Source organism: Sinohyriopsis cumingii, chromosome 3 (genome assembly GCF_028554795.1).
Source record: "Sinohyriopsis cumingii isolate HCF-2022 chromosome 3, ASM2855479v2, whole genome shotgun sequence".
NCBI lineage: Eukaryota > Metazoa > Mollusca > Bivalvia > Unionida > Unionidae > Sinohyriopsis > Sinohyriopsis cumingii.
Genome location: NC_142963.1, coordinates 43,862,417 through 43,876,079, shown reverse-complemented (window position 1 = coordinate 43,876,079; position 13,663 = coordinate 43,862,417). Strand labels below are relative to the sequence as shown.

The window sequence follows — 13,663 nt, the reverse complement described above, 5'->3', positions numbered from 1 at the left end:
GTTATCATTGCTGATTGCCGAATTTTAATTACTTAGTGGTTTTTGCTTCTTAATCGTTCTAGCATGCATTATATTATTTTGCATTGTATATATGTCTCGAATTGACCTGTTCATATTAAAAGGTAAAGCAGTTGATACCAGTAAACAATTAAAACAGTAAAATATGTCATTCTTTACAAATTCGTAAGACAGCGTTTAAAAGCAAGTGTTTTACGCAAGTATTATATTAGACTATAACGAATGTATCGTTCATCATCCGGAAAGGATCTTAAAGTTACTAAAATATCACAACTTACATAGACATTCAGATGCAGATGTGGACCCTGTGTGATTAGTTTGCCAAAGAAAGCTTGATGCTCCACATGGTTTGCAACTCGTCTGGTATTTACTATCCTGATATTCGCCAATAGGACACAATTGGCACGTATTAGTGGTTACGTCGCGATATGAACCAGCTTCGCATGCCACTGAAAGAGACGTGTTACAGAATTATGTCATTCATCTTTTGAATTTATGATATATTTTTATATAAGTCATTTGAGACTATGAGGTTATAGTTTGCATCCTTAATTCAACGGTTAGCACTATAATAAAGGTACATATCCTTTTCGTCGTAAGAATTCATTAATGACGAGACCTATCGATTAAGTGATATCAGCAACTAAATATGTCAATAATGACACACGAGTATGAATGGGGCTTACGGAAACAAAGCGTTTGATTCAATGTAAAATCTGGGAGATAACAAGTACACTCAAGTATTTGATTAGTTCAGCGTGATTTGAAGGTCAGAACAATGCTGTTTGTGTATGTAGACGGCCAAACTGTTGTGAAAGGTAATAATACGATTAAAATTATTATAAAAATTATTGTGAGTAAGAGAATGCTTATTTGAAACGGAAATCGACACTATACAATTACCATACGTACAATTTATTTTATTCTTTTTCAGTTGCATTAGTGTTAGTAATAAACATTAAAAGGAAAACGGAGATTTATAATAACATGTTCGTTGGATATAGCCGAGTGGATGATCACTAATTTAAACAGTCAGTACTTTAGGATTATGTGATTTTGTTCAACGATTTTAATATTTAACTAATTTTTGTCAGATTTTGTGAAACGTATACAGTCATCAGTGACATTCTTCGTTCACAAGACTACATTGAAGTAAAACCTTCGGATAAATATTTCTGTTTATCTTAGTGGTGTTATCAAGTTTACGTAAGCACTCTTGAAGCCTGGTTCAGAATATCTTGGAATATTTTCCGGAGAAGTGAGAAATCTGAGTACAATTCGGTTTATTAGGAGTACATTCTAGGAATTCGTACTCTGTAAGATATTTGCATTATTTCACTTTTTTGATTTTATATTTTTTAAAAAAATAAATTTATATTTTGGAAAATCTGAATGTTTTCTTTTATATATATATCAATCTTGCTATTTAAGTTTAAGCCCCTAAACGTAACATAATTATGTGATTTGATTGTTCTGAAATGTACTAATATGGCGGTTAGGAAATTCTCGACATGTCACTGTTTAGACGCGGTACGTCTGCAATGCAACACCTGATATAAATTTTTAACAAGGAAATCCTTCTTACTTCACAAATGCTCGTATGTAATATTGAAAGACTTTGCTAAGTGTATTGTTCTTTGTTTAGTTAAAGTTGGACATATTTTAATGGTGCACGAATTATTATGGTATGCACAACGTGCTCTATATGAATGGTGGTAATTAATCTTGCACGTTAACAAACTTTTTTCCAGGTTCATTACAATGCATAAAGAGAGATATAACATTCGGTATATTTACCTATATTGCAATCTAATATGGAAGTAGATCCTGTATTTTCCGTTATAAAACCATCCATGCATTTGTTGCAGACAGTACTAAATCCTAATTCCCTGTAAAATCCAATCGGGCATAGATTGCATTGGCTTGTGTTGTTGATCAACTCAGTTCCAGGAGGACAATCTCCTAAAATAATCAATTTTGCTATATGTGATTCCAAACAACACTATATTTCAAACCGTACAACTTGTTCGGGGGTTTTATACTTGTAACAAGTACCTTCGTACATTATTTATTATGTTTCCTATGTCAAAAGGCATTTGATACCACTGAGAATACCTGTAAATTAATACGCGTTCTGTGCTTGTGATTAGAAACGTTGTATCCCAATAATATTTTCAATATGAGGCTTATCCAAGGTTAAACGTATTGTTAATCGGTTCAGTGACAAATTGAAAAGTCTCTAAAATCAGTACAATGTTTTTTAAAATCGTTATGTACGACAAAAACCAGCATTATTTAATGAATTTATTGCTAATAGTCACAAGGCAAAGAAATTAAGTTAGAATGATATCAAGAAGTTGACATACTGTTGCACTGAGTTATATTCGTTGACCCCGTTGTACGGGTGCTATAGCCAGATTGACACTGTATGCATGAAGTTTCATATGGATTAGGCTGGTAGAAGCCTAGTTCACAATCAATACAACCGGTGTCGTTCTGGTTACGTCTCGTGCCAGCTGGACAGTCACCTGTTGGTATTGTAAAACTATATTTAAACTGATCATTAACTAACTAATTAGAAATGATCATGTGTGCCATTCTTTTTGTTGTTAACCAATAGAGACAAAGCATAGTTTGAGCAAAATGTAAGTACATGCCTTGATCTAAATATGGTAAAGATTATAGGAACAGTTATTCAAAAATATATTAAAGATTTCCCAGCATCTACACACTTCATCGTGGGTGATACACTCAATGAAAACCCCAAAATTATTTCTCAAAGGCAATTGTTTTGCTGTGACAACTGAAGATTTTCTAACCTATTCAATGCGAGACAAGAATCAGTGACCAATTGTACGTTTACCGCCAACCACCATGTAATACTCGTGTAGAATATTAAGGAAAAAGATTTTAAAATACGTTTCATAAATTAATCTATTCAGTTTTGAGAAATTAGCACTTACGAACATAACAATTGGCGATTGATGTCGACCCTGTAGAGGGAGTCACATAATTCGGGGGACATCTTGTGCACATCATGAATGGGCTAATGGCGTTATTCTTGTAATATCCTCTTTGGCAACTAATGCAAATGCTATCCTGAAGAACCTGTCCTGAAGGGCAGTACACTGAAAGAAACTAAATCTTAATAGTTCACAAATTACATTGCAAAAGGTGCATAAAACGTACACAAGGGATGGAAACTGGAAACTGTGCAACTGAGTTATTTCCCGTAGGCATCTATTTCATTACATTTTCTTGCAAAACCTTTTCAGCGTCCAAAACAATTGTAAAGACTTGTTCATCATCCTAAGTAGATAGTAGAATGACATTCACACATTTACTCTACATGCAACAAAGTAACGTAATGAATCTTGATCAAATTATCAATTTATTCCTACAACTATCATTCTTTAAAATGATGGCCAATATCAGAACATTTTCATTTATTTCCAAGTTATGAAGGGAAATATCACGCATCTAATTTCATATTTTATGTTATGGCTTCTTAATACGAATTAACTTTCTTATTATCTAAATTTATTTGACTTAGAAGCACAAACTGTTTAAGACACTTGATTGCTTAGTATAGGTAATCTTTATTTTTACTGCGAGTAATTATTGAGACCATCTCATGCTGACTGATGCCGTCTCTTCCACTGATGTTAACTCAAATCAGAACACATTTTATTAGTGTCATTTGCCGCTTTCCTTCTTAAATATGTATCACTTTTACCTATCACTCTCTGTATTATTCAAATGCCAATTTCTGAACACTCACGTTCGCAGTCAAAACTGCTCGCTGAGGCCGGACGTCTTGTGCTATAATTTGGTGGACAACTGATGCAGACATTCTGGTTTACACTGGGCTGATAGAATCCTAAACCACATGGTTGGCATCCGGACAAGGTGTTATCCCTCTGATAACCGGCAGGGCATTCAGCTGAATGTACAATGTTAAAACTTTTCTGTGCCATCATCTTAAAATTTTAATGTTCTTGAATAATATACATATGCATCGAAGCATTACATGTGAAACCCTACACATGAAAACTGTTTGTGAATAAAGATTTAACTTTGACAAATAAAAGTGTACTTCAATGCTGAGAGTTTCATGCCACTAAGGAGATAAAATTGTGCTTAGGCAGGTTATTAATCAAAAACATGATTTGAATTGTTTATTTGTGTTTGTGTTGCTTGGCTTAAGTTAGAGACAGAAATCATGATTGTCAGCTTATCCCCCAGTGAATTTGTATGTCTGCATAATCACATTTAAATTACAAAAGAAACAACTATGAATGTTTGGACTAAATTGTCTTTAACATTGAATATATGCATCTGTACATTCTCTAAGCAGGAATATTTTATTAAAGCCGTTGAATTATGGTATAGATCAGCTGATTATATAAGTAAACACCAGTGATGAACTAAACATGGATAATCAAACGAAGATTTTATTTGGAAGATGTTTATCAATAAACGAAACAAATATGTATTCACTAGTCAGTGTATCAATAAATTAGTTGTATATATTTAACAACATAATCAACAATTTCTTGTTGAAATTATTACCACTAAACTACAGAATTTGCTTTGTTCATTATACAGTTCTTTCACAATATATACTTTTCGCTTCCTCTTGGTGAAAATTCGAGCATACCTATAGAACAGTTGTTAATAGATGTTGATCCTCGACTTGCTGTAAACGTATTATTGGGACATCGAACACATGGGCTGAATACGTTGATTGTGTTGTCCTTGTAATAACCTATTGGGCATATATCGCACGTGTTATTCGATGCGACTACATATCCTGAAGGACAGAAAACTGCAATAAAATGTAGTATGTTATTCACATGTACTTGATATAAAGACACTGAATCAAACAAAAATACATTATATTTAGTATTATACGAAATTTTATTTCAGATCGATGATACAAAATCTAAAATTAAAATACACTATCGCACTGGGATGAAAACCAGAAGGTAGCATAAACAAGTTCAACAAAATATATCACTAGTTCCCTATCAATATATCTTAATCATTATTTTGGGGAAGAGATAAAATATATATATTCATTATAGCTTTCCAGTGCTTGTGTCCTTTTACCTGATGAAATATATAATTTAAAATAGGTAAAGCGAAAAGTGTCTCAAAAACAACACTTCACTCAGCAAAAAGTGCACAGGTAAAAATTCTATCAATGATGTAGAATGTGTATAACTTTATACCTTTTACAAATAATTATGCCTTCGCTCCATAAATGACTTTACGAGTCGGTAATATAGGATAAACGTTACATATAATTTTAAGCAGTGACACTTTGAATTTAAAGCATATATTGATATAAAATTCACCGTATTGCACCGGGAAATGATGCAAAATACAGCTGCATGATATTCACTAATGAAGCGGAGGTTAGGCACAAAAAGATAATTCGATTGCTTTTGCAGGAAAGAAAGATGTGAACATGTAACTATAAAGCATTTAAAGTATGATATTAAATTGTTTGTCTACGCGAATGTAAAATACAAGGTTGTTCCGACCTTTAGACACAATCTGACATATTTACATATTTAAAAGTTTGACACGCATGTACTTGACAATGTTGTGGAAAAAGGACTGTCATAATCAAAACTCACATTTGCACTGGTCTTTACTGACGGAACCCACTTGTTCAGTTAACCAATTCGTAGCTGGTCCACACAAATTACAGGACTCCTGATAAACGTCCGACTGATAAGTTCCAAATGGACAGGCCTCGCAAATATTGTTTACGGTCCTGAATGTACCCGCGTAACATGCAGCTGCAAAAGGTTTTGAATACGGTTTTAATGTAATCAATTTTTATATTAGTATCAAATGTGCTTTATTTCATTACCACTCACATAAGATAGGTATACAAATTGGGGGATATATTGTGTTTTCTTTAAACATTTAAATCTCAGTGGAAACAAAGTGTAAGTGCAAGATTTATTAGATTAATTTTTTATCTGATAACATGTCTCAGTCAGGAAACAAAATTTATGGTTTCGTTTATATTTCCTCTTTTAGAGTAAGTTCTCTTACCAATGTTGCAGTCCGAGATCAAGGGAGCGCCTGTTCCATTAGTAATAAAACCGTTGGGACAATTCTGGCAAACGATGATGCCAATACCTGCAGTCCTGTATGTACCTCTCGGACATGGCTCACACTGGCCAGTACCAGTATATTGTGTTCCACTGCGACAAATTTCTATAATAGTTAAAATATATATACAAACTAACATCAGTTTTCAATATGGGGTAAAGAGATATATATTTTTTGTGCAGTTTACAAATGATTTCGGATGTTCTTATACACTGTTTAATTGAAAATATTTTATTTCATACGGCACTGAATTTCATTTGTCTTACTTCTCAATAATTTTTTATATTTTAGAGATATATGCACAAAATACTTGAATGAAAAAATGTCCTCTAAATAATGTGTACTCTGCGGCAACATGATAAGAACAATAAAGAAATAAAAAGTTAGAATTTGAACTATTAAGAAATGCCTTGCTGGGAAAACTGACAGCTGGTAGAATTCTTTAACATATTTTCTGTTAGTATCCACGGGAGACGCTACTTCCTCGTGGAATGTGAAAGTATTACATGCCGGGAGGTCTTGAGGCTGACTATGACTGGTGCTAATTCTGCATAAGAAAAAGAAACTGCACTCAGAACTATACTTGAGGTGAACTCATTATGCCTTGCCGGGGGTTTGGTGGGTGACATGTTATTTGGGCTAAATAAATCTTAAAACACATTCAGTCTTCCTCCAAATTCAACATGGCCAAGAGTTGACCATTCTTAATGAGGAATGGTTAGGTAACATATTCCATGCCCAAGACATACACGAGTCAGGTGAACGTGCTTGACTCAAAGTTCAGTTCTCTTTCGTTGCAGTACATGTAGTCCATACCTGATAAACATAAGGCAAAGGATATATATATATATATATATATATATATATATATATATATATATATATATATATATATATATATATATATATATATATATATATATATGCATGCTATACCGTATACACGGTTTCTGTCAGATCTTCACGTAGAACAGTGGTGAGCAGACTTTAAGCAGATTGGTTTTAGAAATATTCTAAGCACATTATTGGTTACAACATCACGACGAAATTAGAGTTGAGTTGGTATTGTTGAGTATCGAAACCGCAATCCTTGGATTACGCGTCTAACGCTCTTACAACTGAGAGCGTTGCTCCCATCTTTCAGCATAAACTGAGTCGAAATTCTGAACAGGGAAAAACTTTAATATTACATACTGCTCACGCACTGAAGAGGTGAGACAGTTTATTACATATTATATATACCAAACAGAACGGAAAGTGTTATCCCTGGATTCTGTAGAAGAACACTGGTAATAATAGTAGGCAGAATTAATATTTTAATACAAATAATGCTATTATACAAGTTAGAGACTATTTACTTCATACTCTACAAAGAATCGAACCCAGGTCCGCGGGTAAATGGCACCCATCGCTTTGCCTGCACACACGAGCCCATATTCCATCACGACAAACATCACCAAAAATGACTGTATAGATAGATGAAAAATAATTACCATGTCGTGATGCGAGTGTGTCTGCCACACACAAGTTCCTATAACACCGATTGAGTTGCATCATTTTTGGTGATGTGTGCTTAGACGTGTGGGAATATGGGCTCGTGTGTGCATGCAAGGCGTTGGGTGCCGTTTACCCACGAATCTGTGTTCGAATCTCCGTAGAGTACGAATTAAAAATTCACTAACCTGCATGATTATATATATATATATATATATATATATATATATATATATATATATATATATATATATATATATATGTGTGTGTGTGTGTGTGTGTGTGTGTGTGTGTGTGTGTGTTTTCTGAGCATATTTGATTTGACCTACCTATACAGTCATTTACTGAAGTGGATGCTTGAGAGAGAGTTGTACGTGCAAAACCACACGTTTTGCAGAACATTTGATCAGCAACATCTTGATAGAATCCGACAGGGCAAGGATCACACCTGTCTGTGCTGCTGTTGTGAGAATATCCACGTTGACAAATAACTGTAAAACAACATCTTTTTAGCATAAGCAAATGCAGATCAATGACTGATTTCTTTTTTGAAACATTCAACTTTAAAAGAAAGGTCGGAAATAGGTAACGATAGTAATAAATCACGAACTTTTACACTATCGGTACTTAATCATATGATAGAGTCTCATCCTCGTGTCTCATCTTATATTTAAAATGTAAACAGTTATGAGTTTCCGTTTATCTTGTTTCTATAGTAGCGATGAAGAAAATAAAATTAACGATAATACGTACATATGCACTGGTTTACAGATATTGCTCCTGTTGTGTTGGTAGTTTTTGACGATTCACAAGGGATGCAGCTAGTGAGCCCCGGATTCGGCTGGTAGGTTCCACGTTGACATGGCTGACAACGTGTCATGTTAAGGTTCCAAAATGTCCCGGGAGAACAAAGATCTATGAAAATTTATGCGTAAATGAAACACTATTGTAGACTTCATGAACGAACCAGAGATACTATTTCAAGTTTTGATAAGATAATAACGCACTGCCTTAAGTCATGTAGGTTGTAGACATTATTGAGAGATTATTATTTGGAAAAACATATTAATCTCCACATCAAGGAAAAAGGGTTATAAACTGTGCAAAAAATGTCAGAAACATATGCGGTATACTGAGTATTTATTCACAACAAAAAACGTAATCCCTGGGCCTGTCATGTGTCGTGTTTATTGCAGCTACAATTTGATAATTCAAATGTTCATTGCCAAAAAGATCTCCAAAAGCAACATTGGAAATTTCTCACCCGAATTAAAGAAACATTCTAAATCTCAAATTGTCACAGGTGACATGAGACTACAATTCTTAGTTACGTTTATAACCACTCCATAGCATGTCTGTATTGCCAATTCATTAATTACCAACTAGATACTATGTTTGGTGGTAGCCTTTTCTGCTGTGTGACATATGTATATATGCCGATTCCTTACATATGAAGAGTAAGTTCATCTCTCTCCCTCTCCCTTTCTCTCTCTCTCTCTCTCTCTCTCTCTCTCTCTCTCAACTCAGCACGCATCACCAAAAAATGACGCGGCAGAATCAGTGTTATATACATTCATGTATAGTAAACACTCGCGAGTGTCTGCTACACACGAGTGCATATAATACCGATTCAGTCGCATCATTTTTTTGATCATGCGTGCTTAGTCGTGATGAAATATCGGCTGGTTGTTTGCAGGCAAGGAGATGGATGCTGTAACAGCTTAATATCATGATGAGTGTAATGCAGATTATAATTTTGATTTTGTAAAAATCAGAATCATTCTAGAAGGTTATTTTCCATTAGGTATTGAATTGCTTTAACAAAAATGCTAATTGTGACCTGAGGTCAAGTAAATAACTATATAAGCTTGTAATTGTGAGGACTTGATCATTATTGCTTTAATTCTTAGCAGAATCAAGTTGAATGTTGTGTCCAGTATTGTTTGTTTTTTTTCGGGCTCGACATTTTTACTTCAAATTATTGAATTCAAGCGGTTATTTCATCTGGAAATACAAAAATACTGCGATAAAATTATTGGATACAGATATTCACTGGAATTTATACTGAATTCAAACCTGGAACTATGGTAATGTGATTCAACGAAAGACATTTGACACATCAACACTCGATAGGCTATAACAGACACGTCATCGACTTCAGTTGTTGGATTTCTTCCGGACATTTTCTACGTTTTACACAGGATTTTTTATACTAGGATTTGTGTCTGTAATATTTGATTATTTTTTAAATTTTTTTGGGGGGGGGATTTCTAAATTCAAGGTATTCTTTCACCTTTTCTAAATCTTTAGTATAATCAGCAAGCTTTTACCAATATAATCTAAAATGGTGACCTTTACTTCAAATCCTACCCAGCTACAGTTAGACTCTTTCAAAAAAAGATCAATGTATTCAGCCTGCCAGGGAAATATGATCTTTCTGAGGCAAAAGTTTCTTTAAAGAAGCAAGGAATAACAATTATTTTGCTATAATATTTGGTGGAAAAGAGTGGTTTGGATAAAAGTTCTTTTGATTTGATTAATAAGTCTGCATCAGATTCCAACATAAAAGTAAGGGGATCAAAATTACAATAGAAGATGAAATTAGAGTTAAGAAAGGTTGAGCTTCAAAAGAAAAAAAAAGAGGAGAAGCAAATGCGATTAGAGAAAGAGAAAAAAATGAGGAAAATGCAATTGGACAAAGAGGAGAGAGAGACAAATGCAGTTACAGAAAGAAGAAAACTAATAAAATTGCAGTTACAGAAAGAGGAGAAATGAATGTAAATGCAAATGAAAAAAGAAAAGGAAGACAGAGAATTGCAGAGAGAAAGCGAAAAGGAAGAAAATGATTATTAATTTAGATATAAGGAATTAGAGCTGGGAAGTGAAAAGCGCATTCCAACTTTACATACAAATTCAAGTTTTGATGTTAGTAAGAATATTAGGTTAGTGCACCCTTTTAGAGAAAAAGAAGTAGATAAATATGTTTCTCATTTTGAAAGATAAAATTGCTGCAAATTCAATATGGCGACGATCGCATTGAACTATATTATTACAAACTGCTCATTTTGGCAAAGCCCTAGTCATCTATTCTTTCCTGTCAGTATAGCAAGGTGCTAAAAATGATTTGGTTAAGCAATGCATCTTAAAGGGTTATGAGTTAGCCCCTGTGCATTATCGGCGTAAACTCAGGAACTATTAAAAAGAAGCCGCAGAAAACTCAGGTTGAATATGCAAGAGAAAAAGAGCAGTTATTTTATAGGTGGTGTTTATCTAAGAAAGCTGATCAAGATTGCAAAACACTAAGACAACTCGTATTACTTGAAGAGTTCAAGAACTGTGTCCATAGTGATATTAAGTCTTATTTTGATGAGCATAGGACCGAAACGTTAGAAAATGCTGTCCGTACTGCTGATGAGCATTCCTTAGCTAATAAAGTTTGTTATGTTAGTAAGTCTTCCACTGAGAAGTCCTGTGTTTAAAAAGTATTTCAGCCTAATACCAGCCATTTCAAATCTAAATTCGGCACAAGTTTTAGAAATCACGTTTCTGACACAAATGATCAGAAGTTCTGAATAGCGCGTTCATACTTTTAATGAGCTCACGTTCGCTCCTCGTTTGGATGAATCAAATGGCACTGATCACAGTGATCATCTTTGAACTATTCATTCTCTGTATTCTAATCAGAGCGAGAAACGACAATAACTTGTCGTCGAACAGGAAAAAGATCATGCGATCTCCTATTTGTTTCAAAGAGTCATTAGTGAAACTGAAGCCACAGAAGTACCTGCTTATTATTTCACTGATTTCATTAAAAATGGAATTCCTATGAGACAATGGAGACCACCTGAGGTACCTGCTGGTGACGAGTGGTTAGTGAACTCATTGTATCTCCAAAATCTTACAGACAGTAAATTCTTAGTCTTGTTCATGAAACCAATTTAGGGAATAATAAGACTTATTACAAGATCTTGAATCACTTCTATTGGCCAAAAGTTAGAAGTGATGTTTGTAAATATTGCAGATTTTGTCATAATTGTCAAATGGTAGGGAAACCCAATCAGAACATACCTACGGTTCATCTGCAACCTATTCCTGCATTTGACAAACTATTTAGCAGAATAATGGTAGAATGTGTCGGCCCCTTTCCTAACATCAAATCAAATAACCAATACGTCTTGACCATAATGTGTAACTCAACAAGATTCTCAGAGGCAGTTCATTTCAGGAATATTAAATGTAAAACAATAATAAAAACTTTGATAAAGTTTTTTTTAATACTCAATTTGACCTTCCCAAATCTGTCCAATCTGATCAAGGGTCAAGTTTTAAGTCTGGAATTTTCCAACAAGTTATGTACGAATTAGGCATTCAACAATTCAAGTCTTATGCCTATTACTCTGAGAGCCAAAGGGCTTTAGAAAGATTTCATTAGACTCTGAAAAATGAATCCGTCATATCGTTTTGATACCAGTCCAGAATGGGATGAAGGCGTTCATTTACTATTGTTTGCTGTTAAGGAATCATTTTGAATCTTTAGGCTTCAGTCCCTTTGAACTGTTTTTTTTTTTTGACATACCGTGCACGGATTACTGACGTTGTTAAAAAGAAACTTATTTCTAATGATGATACAGAAATTAATTTTCTCTGTTATGTTTCCAGTTTTAAGTATAAGTTGTCAAAGGCTTGTGAGGTCGCAAGAACCAGTCTGCAGTCTACTCAGCTAAAAATGAAATTAAGGTATGATAAAAATACAAAGGAAATGAATTTTCAGCCTGTTGGTATAGTTCTGGCTCTCTTGCCCGTACCAAAAATCCTCTTCAGGCTAAGTAGTTTGGTCCTTACACAGTTGAAAAGAAAGTAAATAATTTACATTATATCATTAATACTCTACACAGGCGAGAAAACAAAACAACATTGCCATGTAGATATGTTGAAGGAGTATGTTGAGAGAGATAGCCAGCTTAATCATGCAATTAATTTAATTGTACCTGTCCCACTCAGTGAGGATTTAAGCGGGGGAATGCAATCGGGCTCTACCTATTTTGGAGGAACAAATCTTCGGAATTTAGAAATTATGAATAATCTGGACTAGAACGTTCACATTTGCAGCAACGAGGAAAGAGGAAATAAAACAATTATTACTTGAATATGAGCACTTAGTTTAAGATGTTCATACAAAAACAAATAAAATCTACAATGACGTTGAAATTGTAAATACCACACCTGAAATAAAACACCCGTACATGATAAACCCTCTCAAAACAGGAATGTTTGAAGAAAATAAAAGAAATTCAGTATTTGCTGGAGAATGATTTTATAGAGCCGAATAAAAGTGACTGGAGTTCACCATGTATACTTGTTCCGAAACCAGATAATACTTTCTGCATCTGCACTGATTATAGAAAGGTGAACAGTGTGTCTAAAACAGATTCAATTCCATTACCAAATTTCGATGACTGCATTGATTAAACTGAAAATTCACATTATGTCACCAAATTTGACCTTCTGAAAGGTTCTAGGAAAATACCACTGGCGGATAGGGAAAATGAAATTTCGACATTCGTGACTCCAGATGAACTTTATCCGGCACATCAAGGGAAAAGACAGTTTAATAGCAGATGTCCTTTCACGTGTATATAAATATTTTGTTTCATGTATACATTGCGTCATTCATGGGATTTCATCTTAAGTAATTTTTTCCACATGTATATTTGACTTAAAGTAAAAAGAAACCTTTGTTGTTTAAATCTTTATTTTTTATGAGAGGAAGTGTTATTTATATTTAATTTAACTGTTTGTTCGTTTAAATTTTTTATTTCATTAGATGTTATTGTAATGTAACATTTTATGCTGGACTTGACCTGGTCTAAAACTGAGTTAATTTATTCTTCGCCTGATTGTTTTTTTTTTTTTTTGTGAAAACTTTACAATGGCTATATTATTCTCTCTGTGCATGGGCTTAATATCAGGATCATCATTAATGGAAGAAGCAAATATGTTTATTTGGGTCTAAGTTTTT

At 33.9% G+C, this 13,663-nt stretch overlaps 1 protein-coding gene across 1 annotated transcript in view; it reads right to left on the bottom strand.

The window, feature by feature from the left end:
* The window catches only part of LOC149802772 (uncharacterized), a 78,903-nt gene that overhangs the window by 29,007 nt on the left and 36,233 nt on the right, over positions 1 to 13,663 (bottom strand). Inside the window, exons 19-28 of the mRNA XM_089952199.1 lie at positions 8,398 to 8,559; positions 7,974 to 8,135; positions 6,091 to 6,255; positions 5,664 to 5,828; positions 4,679 to 4,846; positions 3,800 to 3,961; positions 2,982 to 3,146; positions 2,385 to 2,546; positions 1,816 to 1,980; positions 297 to 467 (exon numbers count right to left, since the gene is read on the bottom strand). Coding sequence (XP_089808325.1) covers positions 297 to 467; positions 1,816 to 1,980; positions 2,385 to 2,546; positions 2,982 to 3,146; positions 3,800 to 3,961; positions 4,679 to 4,846; positions 5,664 to 5,828; positions 6,091 to 6,255; positions 7,974 to 8,135; positions 8,398 to 8,559 — 1,647 coding nt within the window. The remainder of the gene's footprint in view (positions 1 to 296; positions 468 to 1,815; positions 1,981 to 2,384; positions 2,547 to 2,981; positions 3,147 to 3,799; positions 3,962 to 4,678; positions 4,847 to 5,663; positions 5,829 to 6,090; positions 6,256 to 7,973; positions 8,136 to 8,397; positions 8,560 to 13,663) is intronic.